A 23,365-nucleotide genomic window follows, 5' to 3' on the forward strand; every position below is an offset into this window, starting at 1 on the left:
ATTCAATTGATGTGGAACATGGGTCATGGTCCTGAATCTACAAATATCTTCCTAAACAGGATGCACAGACTCACCCTGAGGGCAGGAATGCTACTGACCAGAATAAAGACTGAAATCATATTCCAACCTGTCAGCCAGCTCAAAAAGAAATAGCAGCTGACACATTGGGGAGGATACAATATTGCATAGACGACCCTTTCAGCGAGTTTACGATAAAGTTAGGTAAAAGTCTGATTGTGATATGCAGGAAAAGCCTGCAGCAACCTGTGTGTAGTCTTCATGATGAACTGTCAGAGGAGAAGGTCTGATTGTGTGATGCTGGGTGACAATCTCATCACTATAAGTGTTCATTAGAAACTCTGGCCTTGTGAGCTGGTGTAAATCTGGCCAAACAGACCGACTGGACTGACCTCAGTAGGAAACCTGGTGTACTGGAGGGGTCATTATATGTATTGATAAAAAAAAAAACACCATTAACTCTGGCTAAAATCACATAAGAATATTGGATTAAAAGAGGATTCACAGGATAAAAGACAATGATGAGGGTTTGTTATTCCCAACATTAACAAGAAATTTTAAACTAGAGGGACATTGCTGATAAACAAAACAAAACAAAAGCAATAGAGGCAATAGAACTGTTACTGTTATAAAACTGCTGTAATAACATATAAAATCTAGATAATTATATTGGTGCTGATTCTATCATGCTTTCCTAAAAACGATAGCATAAAGCAAAGAGTATGGCAGATCTGCATCAATATAATATTTTTTGTGACCTGTTTTCAAGGGGAATTCTAATTCCAAACATCCTCTCTATTCAAATTCTAAGGACCTTCTGCTGTCATTACAAGGTGTTGGTTTTGTGGTGCAGACAGCAGCAGACCGTTCACACCACAAACTTCTCCTGTTGATTAAAGACATGGTGTACTGATTAAACAAACATCAGGATTTCTTTCACTTCACATTTTTAGTGACCTTGGTCAGACTACAGCATTTAAATTTTAGGGGAAATCTTACAGACAAGTGTCTATGGAATGACTAACTGGTAGGGCTGATAAAACAGTTGCTTTCATTTGAAAGTGATAAACGTCCCTGGGTACATGACACAGAAAACAAATATTTACTTGTTATGAAGTGCCCTTTTCATACTGTAATCTCTCAATAACATGACTTGACAGTCTAGTAACATAACAACCCTACATTGTGCTTTTGGATTGGTGACACAATTACCTACGGTGACCACTGGCATGAACACATTATTGCTGCAAATCCTAGCTTTAGTCGCAGAAATAAAAGGTCCTACCCGCCCAGGATGTGGGCATTCATTACAGGTGGTGTAATGGGGCATGGGTCTGGCCACAGGAAGATAAGGATCGGCAGTAATTCAATCATCTCTGGGGAACAAATGTTTTACCAAGAATACTGGAAAAATTAGACTAGTAGGGCAGTGATCATTTCAAACTTGGGACATCTGCATGATAATGAAGAAGAAGATAAGCAACACTTCTAACACTTCTGTAATTTGAAATGTTACATGTTTCATCACACTTAAAACTGGGCAAACAACTAATTTGTGCTCCACAATTTCATTTGGGACCCATAAGCCAAGTGTTTGATTTGACATGCAAAGTGCAGTTGGTGGCGATGACTTCTGGCCAACATGGATACAGGGAGTTAAAGCTGTGCAGACAGACGGACATTGTGCAGTGGATTCATGCTGTGTCGGTCAAGTCGCCTACCCTAGGGGCAGCTGACCCATGGCAGCAATTGCTCCATCTCTAATCTGAGAATACAAACAGTGACTGCACCATTTGTAGTCACAGCCCATGCCAAGATGTGACTTCCATACTAATGAACCTGCATGTCTCTCCTCAACACAGCCTTTCTGGCCTAGTGGATCATTCTAAAAAAAGGGAACATAGAGCTATCCAAAATTTACGTGCTTCCATCATTGCCCAAGCCATGTGTGGAACAGTGCTTGCAAAGGTCTCCTTTTTGTATAGATCTAGGGGGTACACCAGTACTCTATATCAAAGCCAGTCAGTCAGTCAGTCAGTCAGTCAGTCAGTCAGTCAGTCAGTCAGTCAGTCAGTCAGTCAGTCAGTCAGTCAGTCAGTCAGTCAGTCAGTCAGTCAGTCAGTCAGTCAGTCAGTCAGTCAGTCAGTCAGTCAGTCAGTCACTCACTCACTCACTCACTCACTCACTCACTCACACACTCACTCACTCACTCACTCACTCACAAACACTCACTCACTCACAAACACCCACCCACCCACTCACTCACTCCATGACAGAAAAAAGACATTGAAAGCTCATTACATTTCTAATATTTGAGCATTTTTTATATTTGATTTTCGTAGAAAAGCATTTATTGGCAGATATTGTCTCCTTAGTGCATCATTGAATATGTATATTGATCTGACGTTCTTCTTGGCTGAAGCAAATCAGAATTTGAAATCTATATGGAAAAAGATGGAGAATTTGATGAGAAGTGGCAGGTGAATTGGCCAATATTACGTTGCCAATGTAAAGTAAGAAAAACAATTCTCAACACTGCAATTTCAGCTGAATGCTAAATATAATTTTCTCACAGCTTCAAAGAATACATTGGAAGCTGTCCAAATCAAGATGACAGCATGTATGAGATGTAATCAAATAACTGCAACCTTGATGGTGGGATGAAATCATAATGTTATAGTATTACATGATTACATAAAATCACAACTTGAAGCAAACTAGACAAGCATTTAAGTCATAATAAGAATGTGATTTTCCAATCTGTGATTTTAAATCTACTTTATTCTGTTTGAAGCTTTTCAGGAATGCCTTTTCCAGCTTGTATATTCATAAAATGTTGAATGTTCTACTTATTCAGAGTTGCAGGTAAGCATTCAGACAGCATCAAAGCACAAATCTGCACAGCTAGTAATCCATAAACCAGCTGTCATTCATCTTCCATCTAGACATCCTTCTTATCTACATCCAGAATAGAACTGGAGCATCTACAGTGTCTGCTGTGTGCTTTAGATAGTATAAACGTTTGCCATCTATTAAACACAATAAAACAACAACAAAAATGTCTGAATGTTGCATCGTGGAATATCAAATAGGAAAAGTCAAATCCAATGAACTACAACTAACCTTCAAAATAGAATAGTCACAGACCTCCCGAAACTTTCCAATGATTCGGCCCTCTTCTGTGAAAACTGTTCAAAATACATTTTTTTGATTATGCAATTAATGCACCAAATCTGAAATGCTTTGGAAAGTGCAAGTGATTTTCTCAGATTTTGTGGTTTCTGTTTATACATCCTCCCAGGCGAGGCCCCTTTGAAGGCAGCTTTATTGCGTATGGGCAGGATGGGTTTGCCTGTAGTCTAGTAAAGTTTGAACCTGCAATACTCTGTCTAAAATGTGAAATTTATTTGTTCTTTTCTTACACATGCTTTTACCAAAGCGAATAAGGAATCATTTACATATATGTTCACAGGTGGTTCTGTGTTATTAATGTTCTCAGTAATAGTAGAAAAAGTTGCCACTTTATGAATTGATATAAAAAACAGGACATTAATCCTAAGCCAGACTTGCCTCCTTATCTAGGAAAGTTTGTTGCTGCAGACTAAACTTGAGGTAGGGCTGCTGCCGTACCTTGTCTGTTTTGTTCATGTGCGAAATAAAGATAAAGCCAGGGAGTTTACAAATCGTAGGAATCAGAGGAAGCCGGTGGTGTTAACGTGAAGTTAATTACCACTAATGTGCAGAAAATATTATGCCTGGGAGCAAGGCAGCTTCACATGCATCATCTGGTATTCCCCACGGTCCCTCCTTTGCCTTGATAAGCACCACAGATTTATTATGCTGGTTGAACAGCTGGAGGCTATGTGTGTTGGATTTAATAGAGGCATAAAGGGGAAAACTGTGCACAATTTAGGTATCAACCAGATGCTGTCTGTATCTGCTAGTCTTAAGGTTTAAGACACATGTTAGCGCATAACTGTAGCCAGCCAATTTCTTTAAAAAAATGTAAGAGTTTTACAATTGTAGAAAAGGAACAGCACTGCAGTCTGAGTCAAGTGAGGACTATGGGGTCAATGTGCTGATTTATACAGTGGCTTTACTGGAGAATCGATGAAAGACAATTGCCTGAAACCTTTACTGAGATGAAGCACCAAAAATTCTGATTTCATCTAGTAGAAAGAAACCCTGGAAGGCAATGCCAGCTTTCACCACAATTTAAATCCTCTCCATCCTTATCACTCAATAATTAGAGAGACTTTCCCTGCTCCAATTAAACCCCCTAATGTTTCTGCCAATATTTACGTCTGCCAGTGTCAGCCAAAGCAGTTGGTGCTGCTACGCCAAGTTTGCCTTGGGTGTTTGGGGTTCAAATTTACAGATAGCTGTTGATGGCTGTGTCAGCAAATCTGGCTCTAGAGGGCAAGTGAGACGGGTTTCCAAAAGAAACATTTGGCACCATGCTCTAAAGGTTCAGATCTACACTACAAACTGGATCTAAGGGTTAAAACTTTAACCCACGGAAAGTGCAAATCTTTAGTTGACTGGAGAGCAAGAACAAAAACCTTCCTGTCAATATACTTATTAATAAGCTTTGTTGTTTGTATTTCTCAATCTCACAAGGCACCTGTAAGGTCTCTGTACCTGCATGTGCAGGATATTCATTTGCTGCAAGAAAAAGTAGCAAATATATGTGAAAAGTAGCATTGGGCACAACTGCCTTTTTTGTTGTATGACATTAAGATATGGCCTGCATGAATTAAATGATATCATATAAAAGGGAAACTGTAGTTTCAATACAATGTACAACAAATCTAAGTGTTATCAGTCTGAATGATCATATTAGAAGATAAAGCAATCATCAAATTTAATATAAAAAATTCAGTATTTGTTTACAACAGTGACTTTTTTCAAAATGATATCACTGTAGTGAATTGTGAGGAATAAAATAATCAGTTATGCAATGCAGTTAGAAAGATAAGGATGAGAACAACATATTTATATTTCTACTGCCTGTAAATGTGGCAAAATAATTATTCTACAGTCACCAGTTCTAAGATTGGCCTATAGGTATTGTGGTGGAGCTTGTGCTCCCCTCATCCCAGGCTTAGAATAGTTGATCTCTTCTGATGACAGAGAAAAGCGGCCAGTTCTGATGCCACCTGCACTATTTTGTATTGGATAACACAGCATACACTGGATGACTATTGAAAGCTGCTGGGTATACACAGAATGCCTATAGAATCTCTGTCAGGTGTGACCGACCCTCTCAGAAGGGCATCCATGGGGTATGTCCAACAGCCTCGCCTTCCGTATAAACACCACAGTCATGTTTACATAGGCCCAGGGCACCACAGCTTTCAAAGGGAGGCTTTGCTTGTGTTTGGTTCGATCAGAATACATTGTACTTTGTATTAACAGAAAGTCCTGAGTACAAAGGAAAGCTGAGAGCTCTCAAGAGGTCAAGGTGTGGGCATTAAACTGCTGAAGTGGAAACTTATTCCTGCCTGACCAAGGTGCCCTGGAGGCCAAAGATCCAAAATGCTCCAATTTAATTGGAAACATCATCTATAACGTTACATACAATCATGTACCTGTATTTGCTTTTTTGCTTGGTGATAAAATTTAGCATCACGGTTGATAGCTGTATGATTATGGTGTATAGATTAGACATTTTAAACTACAGTAGAATCCGCTTAGCTGCCCATCCCATTTGTCAGCCTATTTGGTGCAATTATCTGGATGGCGCAACAAAGCGAAGTTGCCCAGCTTGAGGGCAAGAGGTGGGGTGGGAAGTCAGAAACATTGACACAAATAAATCAGAAAAAATTATGCAGTTATTAACTTTATTTACACATACAGAATTCAAGGACATGTTACAAATCTTACACAGATACAACTTAAACTTTAGACGTTTTTTTCTTCATAGGTTGTTCTTAAAAACAATTTCAAACATATTGGCAATATTGCGCCTTTACACATAGGCAGTTATCGGCTCATTTCTAACACGTTTGTCGATTCTAGCACACCTTGTAGTTAACTTATCGACGATGTTTGACAAATTTCAGTGCAAATTTTAGTGCAGTTATCTGGCATTGGTGACAATGCGCCTTGCAGATATGTGAAGTCACTAACATGGAGTGAATGGGAACGGGTTTGGGATTTTGGGATTCTGTGCAATTCACAGGAGTGTGCGTTAATCCGTTGTGCAATTAAGTGGCTTCTACTGTAGCCAATTGAGGATTTTGTCAACAACAATTCTTAACTTGTATTTTCTATATATAGAAATATCTCCCTGAAAAAGTTGTAAAAAACATTATGTACCTATACATACAAAAACATTTCTGTAAAGGTTAACAAATGCTACCTTTGCAAGCTAATGTACATTTTCATGTTTGTTCCCCCCTTCCTGTACTATAGGATGAGTTTAACCACTAAGTTCAAAAAGAAAAATGAAAGTGCCCAGGACATTACTTGGAGGCTTATGAAGCATGACAGGCTTCTACTCTTCCTGTACTGTAGCCATAAATCCTTCTGCTGCTAAATGACTGTGTACAGTATAGTAGACGTTGATGTTAGAAATATCAGCAATGTCATGAACAAGCAGAACTTCAAACACCTGCCTAGCAACTGAGAACATCACAGAAATAAAAGGATGATATATGTGGAGTTGTTGGTGTCTCCTCCTGGAGGCATCTCTACCTTCAGCTTACCTTTTGTATCCCCCACAGAAGGCCCTGTTTCATTTACTATTCATACTCTGTGCCACCAGTCACTGGCGGGGATATTAGATGGAGCTCATATGCTGGGGCCTTACATTGGGACATACCACCCAACTCCTGGGTTTTTATCTCTAATTTGTCAGCTGATGGCTGGTAATTACTTCCAGCAAGTCCAGATCTGACAGGCTGAAGCTGATGCCAGTCTTGGGAGTTGGGGACACTCTTGTCAGTTTCACAGAGGTATTCCTGGAGTCTTGCAAACAATCAAAACAACTCTTAAAACAACATTCAATAATGGAGGATCAAGTTTTGATGAGCATTCAGAGTCAGGGCCAATTAGATGTAGACATTAGAATGGGCAATGGGAGGCAAAACCCAGCAGTGCATGCCAATTGTCCCAAATGGTAGATTACCATACCACTTCACTATAACATACCACTACACACCACACTACAGCATACCACACCATGCCACACTATTCCTTACCATCACACATATAGTGCTATACCCTACAATCACACAAACGGTGCCATACCTTACCATCACACACAACGACACTATACCTTACCATCACACACACGGTGCCATACCTTACCATCGCACACACACGGTGCTATACCTTACCATCACACATACGGTATTATACTTTACCATCACACATACGGTGCTATACCTTACTATCACACACACGGTACTATACCTTACCATCACCCACACCGTGCTATACCTTACCATCACACACATAGTGCTATACCTTACCATCACACACACCGTGCTATACCTTACCATCACACACACGGTGCTATACCTTACCATCACCCACACCGTGCTATACCTTACCATCACACACACGGTGCTATACCTTACCATCACACACATAGTGCTATACCTTACCATCACACACACGGTGCTATACCTTACCATCACCCACACTGTGCTATACCTTACCATCACCCACACGGTGCTATACCTTACCATCACACATGCAGTGCTATACCTTACCGTCACACACGCGGTGCTACATGTATACTTTATCATCACACATGTGGCACCATACCTTGCAATCACACACTGCACTATATCTTACAATGACACACCGCACTATAATGTTACCTTATCATCACACACACTGCACTATACCTTATCATGAGACACACCACACTTTACCGTACCATCACACACCACACTACACCTTGGCTTACCATCACATACCACACTACAGCATATCAGACCACTGCCCACAAAACTATAACATACAACACCACCAATCTACACAATAGCACCACACACCCACTTTACCATGCAATTACACTATACCAATGGCAATACCATACCCACACACCATATAGGCATCATACAATACCATATCCACACACACACCACCATGTTACCATATGATATGATACCACATTGCTTGCTTGTGCTTATACCACATTTCAAGGTTACATAATGGCTACATACCTCATTCTTCATCCATATTGAATGGCAATTTTTTTGAAAAATATAAATATGATACACATATTTAAGACATGTTTGTCAGGCTATTGTGAGCGCTGTACATTAGATGTGCATTACATTTTTTAAATCCACCAACCCATGCCCATGCCAGTTCCCCTGTTCAGCCACCAGAGGGCCTGCTCAACCCCTTCCCACTAATCCTCGACAACAGGCATCATCATATTTTGTATCCCTTTTTGGTGGTCAATATAAACATTGAAGAAAAACTATTTGTCGGAAAATGTGTGACAATGACACCACAATTAGCTGGGAAAATTGTATGAATGTCTGTCTTGTCTTAGTTCTCACTTTCATGTCCAATCTTCATGCAGATCACATATTTCCTGAGTCAAGCTTAGTACTTTGGGCCTTAGTTCTGTGCACACCTGTGCAAGTCTTTTTAGATGATGTTAACAACATCTATTCTCACCAAAGCTCATGGCCTTTGTGCCAAGCCCCAGGCAATACATGCACACCTCTGCACTCAGCTGTACCAGACCTAATGAAGCAGAAACAGGCTCAGGCAGTCATATTCATGGGATATTCACCTCTATTCTGTTTCTTGAGTTTTCTGTGGTAACTTGTAAATGACCCAGCTTGCACCTGTGGAAAATATGCATTTACACAAAATGCAGAAATATCTTACTGTGTGCAATTGTACAATCAATATGCAATAAAATCAATAAACCAGAATGGGCAAAAATGTTTGAAACATGCATGGTACTTTCTACAGAATGCTTTTCACACACTGATCTACATGTATGCTAAATAGTTTGACAGCAAATTTTCTGGTTAAGTATCATACATTAGTAAATTACTATGTGAGGCTTTCATTTGAATATTTATTGTCAGGTGAATCAAATACATGTTTTTTGGAAAAAGTGCTAAAAGTCGAAAAAGCACTTTTTATTGCTAGGTGTGGAGAAAACAAGACAATGTGAATAGAGATCAACTTTTCTGTATCCTGACTCCTTGGTCGCACAATTAGCATTGCTATGCTCACCAAATTTACCTGTTTTTAGCCAGAAACATCAAAATAACGAAATACCTTCTCTACTGGTCCCGAGCTCTTCATTCCCCACAGTTCACCCCGTCCCAGCCTGCATGTCACGGTTAAATCTGCACCAACAGTCTGAGTTGAGATGTGCTGAAGCATTTTTACATTTCTTCCTTTGATAGGTCCATGCATGAGGTCCCATTTGTTGACCATTACAGACAAACTCTACAAAACCAAAATTGTAGATTAATTTCAAGCAGACTGTGCTAGCTAGAAATAATAGGGAAATGATAGGAATAGGACATTGCTTTTGGAAGTTGTGAAATAGTGTGTACAGGCTCACTGATCAGTGAATTCAGAGGATTCCATTACATGAAATATTTTGAAAGGGATAATTACAGTCAAAGGACTGGTAGCTAAAGCATCCCTCTTGTATGGTAATTCCCAGTATACTCTCTTGTTGGCTGCAATTTTTCATTCCTAATTCTCCCATCATATTTGATTGTAATTGCAAATCATGCTTTTCTTTGAATCAAATGTTTTAGCAAAACACCATAAATTGTTAAAACAATAATTAATGGTGTTTTGCTAAAAACATTTGATTTAAAGAATAAAGCAAATATTTCCCAGACTTAACATAACGTAACTATTTCCTTGAAAGAAATTTGAATCTAAGATCAAATAGAACATTAAAAAAATAATTGTTTGTGTAGATATTTGTTTGTGTCTTTAATCAATCTTGACAAAGCTCTAATTGACCCTGGAGGGCCTTTTGTATCCGGTCCGTGTATTCACCGAAATACACGAAATACGCATGAAGATGGGTGAAGCCTACCAAAATACAGTATGACTTGATGAGTTAACACCACAGGTTGCTATATTTTGGCATAAAATAATGTATTTATGGCTCTGGCAACAACAAAAAGATTTAAAAAATAAGATCCTGACAAGTCGCCGCCATCTTTGCTACCATACGCCATATTTGTTTGTTTGTTTTAGCGGTATCTGAGTCATAGACACTCATAGGGTGGTGAAATCTACCGAAATACAGTATCAATTGATGAGTAAACATCACAGGTTGCTATAATATGGCATAAAACAATGTATACTAGTATATGGCTCTGGTGACAACAAAAACCGGACAAAAACAATACTTGGCGATCCTGACAAGCTGCCGCCATCTTTGCTACCATACACCATGTTTTTTTTTTAGCGGTATCTGAGTCATTTACACTCATAGAGTGGTGAAATCTACCGAAATACAGTATGATTTGATGAGTAAACATCATGATCACAGGGTGCTATATTTCGACATAGAGTAATGTATTACATAGCACTGCACAGAAATCCACAGAAAATACTTGGCGATTCCGGGGGAAGTTAATCATGTGGCAGGCCGGTATCGTCAAGTCTTTTTCCTGTCGCCTGGGCCATAAATATATCATTTTGTGCCGAAATATAGCAACATGTGATATTTACTCATCAAATCATACTGTTTTCAGTATGATTTCATCCATCTTCATGTGTATATCGTGTATTTCGGTGGTGCATTTCTTGCATTTCGTGTATTTCTGTAATTACACGGACCCCTTGTATTTAGCCTGGTATCCATCCTATTCTAGATCCTTCGCTCCTTTGATCACATACCTGCAGAATCGTCCGGCCCTATTGATAGAAAAAGGACGTAGCGTTACATGTAGGGAACGAACGTTTCATTTCCAGACTTACACGTAGAAGCGATCAAAGGAGTGAGCTGCAGCCAGAATAGAATGGAGTACAGCCTAGGTTGTATCAGTGAATAAGCAGCACATTATATTGTACTACATTGCATAGTATACAATGTAATGTGGTGTTAGTTAAGCATTAAATCTCATTAAGAAGATTTGAACATGTAAGTTCAAACATACAGCTTACATGCTTCTCTTCCCATCACAGCTAGTTTGTGTTGGGTGACTTTTTTTGAAACCCATGTGCAAATCACATGTTTCTTGCTATACAATAATGCTGGTTCTCTAACCTACCTATATCAATGTCCTTTCTTACATTCATAAATTACGGAGATGGTGCACTATGTGATACAAATCTGTAGACATGAAATAAACAAAACCTGGTGTTCTTAGGATGACTGACTTGTTGTTTTTCTCAAGCTTTAATATATTAAAAACCACCATAACGTTATAAGTACAAAGGCAACACTAGTGTTTCTACAAACTGAAGAGATTTTGTCTGGCATGTCATTGTCATTTCTACTTTTAGTACAACCATATAATCTTCTCCACAATGCTTTAGTCATGGTCTACTTTTATCTTTGTTGTGTTACATCCCCAGTGAATTCCTGATTTGACATGGTCTCTGTATCCTGGCTGGGGGACCTTGTAAGGTGCTGCTGACAGGCTATGCTTGGTGGGTGCTGGGAGCATAGGTCAAGTGGAAAGGCCTTCACATCTTGGCACCTCTGACCGCTCTCTTTGCATGCCCCAACAGATACATTTTAATGCTGCCCTCTCATACACATCCCCAACCCAAGCAAATCCTTTGTCTTCCCTTGGAGGATACCATATATCCTCTAGCTTTTACCTGACCTTTTCACCAACTGTTTGGGGGGGGGGGGTGCATGGAGGGAGATACTGCATTATATGAATTGCAAAAAATCCCAACTCCAAAGTTTGGCACTGGCTACTCAGGTCAACAGAGGATAATGGTGGCCTCAGCATTCCCCTGTTATAACCAATGACTTCACAGCCCACCATGACTTGGTGAAGCAGCAGTAGCAGTTTGCTGTCTGCGTGTGCCTCCAGTTCCTACAGCAACATCAAAGCATTCAACATGTAGTGACAAGTCAGCTGCAGGCAAACATTGCATGTATCATAGCAGCTTTGCCATGTCATGGTGCATCTTCAGGGGAGTTTGAGCTGGTACAAATAGTATATACCACAGGATGACTTATTTATTGGCATTCTCATCTCTACAAAATATATCAGTCCTTGGTGTAGACATTATTAAATGTTACATGTACATTATTCACAGCTTTCACTAGAACTCAGTTTAGTCAATGACAATGTCAATGGCTATCACATTGTCCCATTTTCACTGGAAGAATGGCAGTTGGTCTCAGAAGACTAATCCAATCTGTACACTTATCCTTATAATTGCTTCCGACACCTCTCCAAAAGAAGACATTTCCAGCATTATGTGCAGTCCCTACAGTAGCAAATACTAATAGTTCCAGGTTCCCGACAGGAATAGCTAGCTGTTTTGAGTTTGTTGGCATTGATGGGTGCCATCTTGGGCCTCATTTCAAACCAATCACAGCATTCAGTTTGGTTATTTGAAAATCTGAAACTTGCTTCCCCTTCACGACCTCCGTCACACATTTCCGCAGAAGTTTGACATGATTTTTGTAGGTACGTCATCTTGAGCTACAGGCAAGTTTAATTTATTAGGTGTGAAAAAAAAATTCAAGAAAATAATTAATATACTAATAATGACATCAAATTCTACAGTCATTTTACATTTTCATTAATTTGTCTTTCTTTAAGTACCAAGATTATTGCCACAACAATTGGCAAAAGGAAATTGCTATAACACCTCACTACACCTCTGGGGAAAAATCAACTGTTTAGTTTCAAACACACCTGATACTCTGATTTTATTATTCAATTACAACATGTAGTAACCAGCATTGTTGGGGTATTGGAGTCCACTTGGGATCAGGATTTCCTTTGCATACAAAAGTGATCTTAAATCAGGTCCAAGTTCAACATCCAAGAATCTGTTCCTGTCTTTGGGAGATCAGCTCATGGCTATAATACAGTGGTTGTGTGTGAACAGCACCGTTTATAGCCAGGTTTGCCACTTTACCATTGAGTTTGACAAGTTCTGTAATTATTTCATTAGCCTTCCCTCACTGTTAGTGTTAGCAAAAGCTAAACTGGTCTGGAATGAACTCATTATGCCTTGACATTAGACAGACACTGGTCCTTTCACACTCACACAAGGACAGCTCTGCTCACCAACAGTCATGTCTGGTGTTGTTCGCATCATGGTTGCACATGGTCCATGTGGACTATTTCAGCTGCATCTGAGCAGAACCATCTTTCTAAGGCTGGCCTGTTTGCATTGCAAGGGGATCACAAAGTTTCCAGTCTTACACCTTCCCTCTCAGTTCAAATGGAGCATGGCCTGATGAGATGCATTGATAAGATACCAGGGGAGTAAGCTGCTGTTAGAGGGCTGCCAGGTGTAAGACGGATGAGGCAAGGTGGTTAAAATGGGATCACTTTCAAAACCTGCAGGTATGCGCTGGATTGAGTTCCCAGCCTTTTCTGAAAGGGAGTGATACCACCTGAGATGAGATGTGTGATAAGATAAAAGCTGTGTCAAAAACACCCCTGGACTAAAGGAAAGCTTGTAACTAGTGCCTAAATTCTTTCAAAGCTTTCAAACAAAAGCTCTGATCTTTCAAGCATGAGCGTTGGCAAAGGCTTAAAGAGACAGTCAAGGACAAATTGGTAATAATGGATGAGGAAAAGCCTAGCCACATGTGAAGAAAAATATATGGAGAATGTTTCATCATACAAATGTGCAGGCTTTTTACTTTTTACATATTACTTGTCTTATATGATACATGTATTTTAATTCTGGACAAGGAATTTAAGATTGCTTGATAAGATACATAACTGAGTATATCATTATTGTCTTCATTTTTCTATTATTTCATCATAATTTCATTACAATTCCATCCTTCTTTAGATGTGTGTTTTTGTTGTAAAGGAGTGAGTGAAGGTTCAGTGCAGATGTTTCCTGTGAGCACCCATCCATACCATACTTTGGGTACTACTACCACAGCACTTGCCACGTCCCAGGGTAAGCCAAGCCTCTCTGCACATAAAGGGCATGCACACTGTAGCACAGATTGAGCCTGCCTGCTGGTTACCTGTGCACCTGTGTTTGCTAACTTTCCTGGGTGAGTTGGATACTGTGTGCACCTTGTCCACCACCTATTGTGTGAGGAATGTAAAGCTTGGAATAGCAAGAGAACCATGGCCTGCAGCATAAATACTCCATTTCTCTTCCTGTCAGCTGTCTGTGTGTTCTACAACTTGTAGTGTTGGAAAATACCTGGCCATGTTGACAAACAGTTCAGAGCACACAGATATCCATGGAGAGTGTGCAAAGATGTCTGCCATAGAATAAACCTTGCATGCCACGGAGTTAGCAACTCATATTTACATAAGGATTTAACAAGGAGAAAGCTGAGAGTGGTGGCTTTTTTGTCATGGACTCAGGGGTGTACATGCTTATTTACTGTTCCTGACATACTATCTAGTCTTTGTAGCCCAGATAAAAGGCTGTAGATTGAGTGAGACTGCATTATTTAAAGACAGAAGTGAAAATACCAAAGGGCATGAATATACATGTCTACAACTCATAAAATAATGGGTTATGATGTTGTTTTGATACATGTATTTTATATTGAACAGTAAATTCAGTGATTGCAGGAGAAGGAAAAGAATGTCACCTACTGTTGCTCACTTACCTCATCATGTCTTTGCTAGTGTCCACTTTTTTGTCTTCTTTTTGTACCTTCCAGCAAATAAGTATGTTGTTCAGCCATAATTGCTGCTAACCTTCATAATGTATGAATGTACTACTTGAAACTTTTAAGTACATCATGTACATTGTAGCATGTACTCAAGAATGCCAGATTTTATATTGAAATGGCAGTTCTTTAGATAAAATCATAAGAACCAAATACATGTGTACCATACTGATATCTCAAAATATTTGAATGAAAGCAAAAAGCCACTGTACTCTGTGTATGTACTCTGCAAACTTCAGAATAATTCACGTTTGATTCACTGTGATGGCCCTTTTACCATGACACAATTCAATTCAATTTCTTGGTTCTCAGATTTCCCTACTTCATTTCTTCTGATTTAAAAGAAAAAGATCAGACTATTCTGGGCACATATCAACCCAAAAAAGCCCATATTTTGGTGCCAATACAGGTTGAATGTCCTTGTCGTCCTAGTTGTTAATATTGTTGAAATATCTTTAACCATAGGCTGCTGTGTTGAAATTATGCTACATGTTTCTATTCATACATCAAATGTTTCTGACCAGTGCAGTGGAAGCATGGCGTCTTAGTATACAGTCACTGGCTGTTTTCATTTTGATTGTCAGGCCACCACATAAATTTTCTGCAAAAGTCCAAGAACCAAAATATTAAATTGGTGTGGTCTCATACTTTTTGTTAATAATTTGTAATACATGTACTTTCTAAATGTTAATCTAACCCACACAGCCCAAGATTTATATACAAAATTACAATCATATTTCCAAAATTGTGCAGTTATTAAAGAGTGACACCATGACAATCATCCCAGCACCTATATCTTAGAGGTGAATGACAGTGAGCTAGAAGGATTTTATTATTACTATCAACTTTACACCATGTAAAATGTTCAGACTTGGCGTCAGATAGCCAAGTGGCTAGGCTATACATTGTGTTCTGGCCACTGGGAAATGCACTATACACGACTTTCCTCACTCCACGCAGGTGTAAAAATGGGTACATGACTTTGGTTGGGGAGGTAAAAGGCAGTGGAAGGATCGGAGAGGGATGGGCTCCACTTTCCAATACCATGCCCTACACTCAGAAGTTCACAACCCACTACTGCCCCTAATGCCTCAAAGGCTAAGGAAGCTTTCCTTTTTTTTTCAATGTCCAGACAATAATTTTCCCTACTGCATACTGAATCCATTGCACCAAGGAATTTGAAACATTTACAATGTCTACGAGGTATTTCAGACATAACTCTGTCACAATAAAAAGGAGTACATTCTTTCCAGATTGGATGACAGAATATGTAATACATAGCTACAAGAGGCATATGCTAGAAAATTACAGGCATTCTTCTGGAACTGTGCACAGGTTTTGATTGACACATGATATTTGAGTAAGCAAATGGCTGTGTACCTGAATGAATTGCTTTGAAATTCATGAATTTTTCCTGTTCTAAGCTGTGTGAATACTTGCAGCCTGCATGTTGAGTGGCAATCGAATTCAGGCATAAGCCAGCTAGGATACAATATATGTTAATACTGATCTATCTTCAGCCCGACAATGGAATGAGATCAGCACACAATTGCCAGCTTTGGGTAGATAGAAGTAAAGGTCAAAATCATCCTGCAGAACTGGCTTCAATGGCCAGGTGGATTTGGCCAATGGACAAATTCAAACCTGCTGTGGACAAAGCTGCATACATTCTTATATTTCTGGGGGGAAAGTCCACAGGTTAATGACATCTTCTAGGATGGAAAAGTATTTCTGATGAAGGGCGCTCTCATCAGTCTTGCAATGGTCTGCAGCAAAGAGGGACTCTTATGTGTAAGGTCGTTGACAACTTTGCAAAATGCAAAAGACTAATGCCATAAACAGCAAATGAATAAACAATTCTAACTGTTCAGGGTTCCATACTCCTTATCATAGCCAACTTCAGTCCGACAGAAAGCATGAAAAGCAACTGTTGTTAGAATGTAGTTATATGCACCCAGACAAAGTTAGCACAGTGGGTCCAGAGATAATGTGATCAACCTAAATGCTGCATTCAAACTTTCTCTGTTTATTTGTTGATCTTTTCTTCACACCCCCAAGCATGTACAGAGTCAGGTAGGAGTATAGTATGACAGGTATTTGAAGGATAACAATCAAAGGTAAACCATGCACTTGTGAGAAAAACTGGTGTTGTACAAAGTCAGGACACCTGTCAGCTGTGCAGGGGAGTGTGGTATAAAACCTGCCCTGGGGAAGTAGGGAGGGATACCCTGCCCATGATACCTGTTAGGGGCTTAACGAATTCAATAATGGGCTAGAATGATTGCTTACAAGCTGAATTTTAAATGCTTCAATTGTTTGGTTATGTGAAGCACTTATCCTTACAACTTCTTGGCTTTGCCCTGCGGCAAAATTTACTTCAAAACATAGAAGACAAAGCCGGTCTCTGATGAGAGGAATGTGCTGGGTTAGGCGGGACAATCCAAGGATATCCCAACAGAATGAACAGAACAGATTACATCTCTGCCTCAGGGGACCTGCTCAGTGAAAGTCTCCTGGATATGGGGCTGGGCACAGACTTGGCTGGACAGGAGGATGTCAGGAAATGTCAACTGTTACATCACACTTGTGAACATGGATTAGAAATGGAAGACTCCTGATGTTGACAAGAGTGTTGCAATATATCATATGCTTTGATATCAGGAAAAAATCATTTAGATATTATTTGCAATTAGGAATTATGCATGTTCACCTAACATTAATAGCGTTATATGAGTCCTATCTAACATAATATTGGCATCCCTGACTGCTACTTGTATGTAGGTAGAGATTAAATCTCTGCAAATTTTTGAAGAGAGCAGCTCTAATTTTACCCTCCTTAAACTTTAAGTTTGTTGGTTGCTGGTCAACAGCATAACTAAGAAGTTATGAATACATTTTATGATTTCTTGTTTACATCCTTGATTAATGATAGGAAATTTCATTTACATGTATATTAATATGGTACATTGTATGTTCGCTTGATAAAATGTCATGCATTTCAAAAGCTGAATTTCTCATATTGGAGACTTCTTTTTTTGATCTCTCAATTTGGAAAGTCAGAACTGTGGTGTATGTACAACAGGCGATTTACATGTATGTACCTTGGAACACTGTCCAAGGATTTTTGAGCAGACAAATAATGTAGGTAGACTTTACATGGTGGATAAACCAGATACGGTAATCATTATTTTGCTCAAATCTTCACAATACATCTTACATGTATATAATATGATACTCACTTTAATTAGCATAACAATTTATTAATTTCCACAGCTAAACAAATTAAAGACTGAAGAAGGTTGGCTTATTCCTACCCTAAACGTTGTTTAAAGCATGTTTCTCTGTGTTTAATATGTGAGTTGTTTCAACCATAGCATGCAGACATGAGTTCGACGGTTGCGGTAGTGCTCCTGGAGAGATGTATTATCCCAGGAAATCTTGTCTGAAGAAGAGTAGACTGTGCTTGGCTTCCCCATGTGTGTTGTCTCAGGTGTGGGAGGAAATATGTCCACCATCTTCCCCCAGGCCAGGATTTGGCACGACTGGAGCACAAACACAACTGATACCAACTATTGGCCAATCCAGTCTTGTCACCAGGGGGGTTTTCATGGGCAAGGTCAATGAATCTTATTGTTTGACATCAGGTCATGACAAAATTGTCTCAGCTAGTATAATCATGTAATGTTACAATCTAGGTGAAAAAAAACAGAAAAAAATGGGTCAGTTGTTTATCAGTTACCGGCTACTATGCAGAATTTGCATTACCTGAAGACGGGTAATTTTTTGTGATCCAGGTTATATGAAAAATGAGCAACATTACTGAGGAATAACGTTACATGTAGCAACATTCAAGTATTCCAGCATAACAAAATGTGTTTGGCTTTCCAGGCCTTGACAGCCAAACTTCATATTGTACAATGAATCTTGCCATGCCTGTATACAATGGTCTCTGGTTAATGCATGTAGTTTGTATGGTCATTCCAGGCTGGCTACATGCTAATCATTACATGCATGTAAAAGACAAATCATGCAGTCCTTGGAACATGATCAATCTGTTATTATTCACATGTCCTTGAGCACAGCATCTTATAACATCCCAGCCTATCATATGGTCCTGTTGTCAGTGTCATATTTGTTCACAAAACTGCATTCCCCCCACGACAAAGCTAAGTCCCATTGCCACTGACACAGACCATTCATCAGTCTCTACAGTCTTTCATATGTGGCTGTTGGAATGGCAATTTCAGAAGTGCTGTGAAAGGTCAGGCGTGATGTGACCTTGTTAGTGACAGGCAGGCTTGCTCAGATTTCTGTCTGGTAGCAGCAGGTGTGGAGTGCCTGACCTGAGCAGGAAGTACATTTCACCAATTAAATGGGGAAAAAAGAAAGGAGAAGGATTAGATTTCCTAAGACATGTTCTCTAAGCGTTGATGTGGTCCACCTGCCTGGTCACAACAGCTCTGACATTGTGTATTGTTTACGATCCCTAACGTTATTGAAACATTGTTGCCATGGGAGCATGACATGGAAATGGAAAATTATCACTTATTCTGCTATTAGTGAATATACATTAAATTTTTAGTCTATAGACCATAACAGTATGATTTCTTGTTTGTCTAACATTTCCCTTGCATCCGTTATCTTTTGACAAACTCTTGGTTGATAATTGATAATTAGAGCATTTATTTCATGTTTAACTCACCTGAAAAGTCACGTACATATAAATGAGCAGATAACAGTGTTAAAGTTTTTTGATATCAGATGATGAAATAGTTAACTTTGTTTCCAGTCAACCATACATTGATCCATGTAGCAAAAAAAGTTGAATAATTTTCTGTAGTCTAGCCTGACCTGAGAAAAGCTGGTTGTTCATAGCTCCCTCCCCCCCCCCCATATCCACAGTAGTAATGGTTCAGGCCAGACCAAGAGAAGATAACACGTGATAATCCCTCCTATAAGCCATGAAATAGTGGTAGGATCTGTTGCATTAACGCTCAGTCCTGGACAGGTGATAAATGTAAGCATGAGGATACAGCCCCATCCAAGTAGCTTTCCAGCTATCTGTTACATCAGACTTGCCCACCTGTTCCCCCATAGTTCCTGTATCAAGCCTTGTCTCATTCAGACTACATGTAGCTTATGTCCACACAAACGTCCAGTAGAGAAAGCTCAACTTATATACTTTTTTGTCATAGTGTGAATTAGGAGAAAGTTCCACATTTTTTACCATTGTCAGTAGTATGGAGGGTTTGTCTCACAGGTGTGACCTTCGATTTGATGAAATGTGTCATTCATTATCGTCAGAAGTGTCGAGTATCAGGCCAACATGATCTAGGCTTAAACCCTTTGGCTGTATTTGTCTCAATAGGACTGCTCTTACCACCTGGTTCATTTGTACCAGTCATCAGTAATAACAGTAGACAGCTCCTATGGAACATCAGGCTAGGGTTACCCCTTATCAACAGGCAGGAATAACTAAACCATTTCAAGGTATTCCTGCTAATGCCGACCAGATTTTGTTGGCTGAGTGCTGGAGCTGTGAAACAAGGGTATAACCCAGTCTGACTGTTTTACAGCATGAAGCAAGGACCTCCCTCCATTCACTACCTACAAATCACAGTAACAAAACTGACATGGTGAATAGAAGGACTTTTCTCCAAAAGCTGATATGAGTAATTATCACAGTTGTGGGATGTTGAATAAACAATGGAAATCTGCTGATCATGTACTAAGTGACAAGCAGGGGTATACAATTAACAAATTGAACACTCTTCAATTAGAATAATCAGGAGAAAACAGATCAGAGATAAGAAGATGACACAGGCTAAGGCAGATTTACTTAATCAAATTCATATGTATTAATACAAAAAGTATAATTAGTGCGAGTAAATCTACAGTTACTGTACTGGTACTTTCTCTGTTTTCAATATCTGGTACGCTGCCTTTCTGCGCTACAGACCCAACAAAACATAGGGACCTGCAACACAGAAATTATGCTAAAACAGGCCCGAAACATGACTCACAATTTGTCTGCAAACAATATGAAGCTGGATCTTGTATAATTAGATATTATAAATTATAAAGCTATTCACAGTGGATATCTTTTCCAGCTCTAATCATTGATGTTCCCCAACATACATACAATGTTAATGGCATTTATTACCCAACTGTGAGCTGAGTCCTCTTTAGGCAGACTTTGTGACCACACAGCATATATAATGCCAGGTTGTGCCTGTAGTTACATGTATTATTATAGTATGGGAAGTTATCGTAGGCATCATAATACATTGTATGTTCTGATCACTTGGACAGCAGACCACAAGACAAATAATCCATCTCTGGTGCTCTGTACTAATATTACATTGCAATTTTACACTGGAGTGCAGAGATTGCCACATTTGCAAAGTAGATTTCCTTGTCATAAAATAGCATCACTGATTGAAAGCTGCCATACAGCTGCAGTAGTTTGATTAACATCTCTTCGAACATTTCAGTCTTCTGCACACAGTCAGACATTTTTTTTCTGAATGGTTATTGCTAATGTGCATAAAATCACACTACAGTTGTAAACATACCTCTGAGCATGTTAAGTTAATGTAGTTTTGTCACAAAACCAAAGAACCTCTCAGCATACATGCATGGAATTCTGTAGAAACTGTGACAGCACAGTCTAGCAGCCTGCTAATATGTTTCAACAACAAGCTCACATTTTGTGGTGAGACTATACAACCTTAATAATTAAACTGTTCTTCTTGTTATTTGTTATTAATGGTTATGTTCATGATAATATGTAACTGGTCAAATGAAGCTCACAAAATCAGTTTGGTGTGAAACTATACAGACTTAATTTCTTATTCTGTTCTCTTAATCAATGAAAATTTTAACTAGAACATATCAAAGGGGTAAAATGGAAAGCAAATTGAAGTAAAGAGTAATCTGGACCCACCTCCTTAAAGTGGTAAAAATCTACACAAAAAGACAATGCAGAGAATCCATCAAAGAAGAATTCAAATTTGTGTGGCCAAAACCACAACTTCTTGCAAAAAAGTACTTTGACTAAAACCTTATATTTTCAACCTATAAATAAGAAATGGTCACAGTCTCATCAGCTTCCATCCCTCTAAAGGTCATTGGAAAATGTCAACCTTGCCTGGGGATGACCTCTGCCATTATGGAGGAGCTCCTGTACAGTCTCAGCTTGTTTATAGAACTTTGTATGCCAACAGAACTGTGGGTGAAGCAGCTGAAGTGTCATGTCGAACTGTTCTAACTACAGGTGCTCAGGCTTCTAACTACAGCAGGTGACTGTTCAGGTGATATTGTCCTAACTACGGCTGGGTTTAGACATGCATTTCCAAACATGCTCAGAGAACACTCAGCTGAAGTCTGACTCAAGTGCGGTCTGTTTACACCCAGGGCCACAAATGACTTGAAATGCCCAGCTGCGCCGGTGGTGTGACGACTGCAGTATTGTCTCGCTTTGAATCATGACCAACTTGTACAACAGAGTGCACAAAATTATGAAATACATACCAAAAAATTAAGGAAAAAAGAGTAAGAAACAAAATTTCCAAATTTGTGCCAAGTGCTTTCAATGATTTTCATATGACCTCTGGCCTGAGCATTGCATAATTCACCAGTAGACTTGACTTGTAGACTTGAGTCGGCACCGTGGATTCACATGCAAGTAAACACGACTTGAGTCCGACCAGTGGCGGCGGCACAGGGGGGGCAAGGGGGGCGGCTGCCCCCCCGAAAAATATGTTGGGGGGGCGTCGCCCCCCAAAAAAATCAAGCTGAAACCCTTGTGAATCTTTTCACTGACAGAGATTTTGTTAACTTAGTTTACTCTACCATCAAAATTTGTCTCTCAAAATGCAGGAAATAGTGTTTCAGCGCGTCAAGATTTCAAAATTTTCTCCGACGTACGTTAACACACTAGGATTGTTGCGCCCTAGGATTGTTGTGCCGCCGGCGTAGATGGCGGGACGGCGTCGCCCTCCTGCTGAAACTCATGCTGAAACCCTTCTGTATTTGTTCAATCTATCAGCAAAAGTTGCCTTTCAAAATTCAGGAAAAAGCATTTCAGGGCGTCAAGATTTCAAAATTTTCCCGGAGGAATACGTTGCCGCCGGTGAAAAATATGTTGCTCGAGGGCATCGCACCCCAAAACTCAAACTGAAACCCGTCTGTATTTTTTCCCATATAGAAATGTCATTAACCTTTTTAGCTTTCTTTGTCAAGCAAAATTTGCCCCTCAAAATGCAGGAAACAACGTTTCAATGGGTCAAAATTTTAAAGTTTTCAATGTCACGCTCTGGTGGAAAAATCATATGTCGGGAGGGCGTCGTCCAACAAAACTCAAGCTGAAACCCTTCTGTATTTTTTTTCATTACATAGAGATGTCATTAAACTTAGATTACTCTACCACTAAATTTTCCCCTCAGAATTCAGGAAATACGGTTTCAATGGGTCAAGAATCTTTAATTTTCTTGTGGGAGCATGTTGTACCTCTGGCGAAAAAATATGTCG

At 39.4% G+C, this 23,365-nt stretch overlaps 2 protein-coding genes across 5 annotated transcripts in view; one reads left to right on the plus strand and one right to left on the minus strand.

Annotated features, from left to right (window-relative positions):
- The window catches only part of LOC136441393 (LIM homeobox transcription factor 1-beta-like), a 58,350-nt gene that overhangs the window by 13,570 nt on the left and 21,415 nt on the right, over positions 1–23,365 (plus strand). The window lies entirely within an intron of this gene.
- Positions 1–23,365, minus strand: part of LOC136441389 (protein zer-1 homolog) — an 89,755-nt gene that overhangs the window by 6,370 nt on the left and 60,020 nt on the right. The window contains exons 18-20 of one of the 3 annotated variants that reach the window (XR_010756877.1): positions 9,283–9,456; positions 8,783–8,837; positions 5,835–6,990 (exon numbers count right to left, since the gene is read on the minus strand). The exons of 1 other annotated variant lie outside the window; for it this stretch is intronic. Coding sequence is in view for 1 of the 2 variants with exons in the window: in XM_066437658.1 (XP_066293755.1) it covers positions 9,320–9,456 (137 nt within the window). In the remaining variant the exon portion in view is untranslated. Of the gene's footprint in view, positions 1–5,834; positions 8,734–8,782; positions 8,838–9,282; positions 9,457–23,365 lie in introns of those variants that run through there. One more of the 3 variants, XM_066437658.1, reaches the window with a different exon arrangement.

Source organism: Branchiostoma lanceolatum, chromosome 9 (genome assembly GCF_035083965.1).
Source record: "Branchiostoma lanceolatum isolate klBraLanc5 chromosome 9, klBraLanc5.hap2, whole genome shotgun sequence".
In the NCBI taxonomy this organism is placed as follows: domain Eukaryota; kingdom Metazoa; phylum Chordata; class Leptocardii; order Amphioxiformes; family Branchiostomatidae; genus Branchiostoma; species Branchiostoma lanceolatum.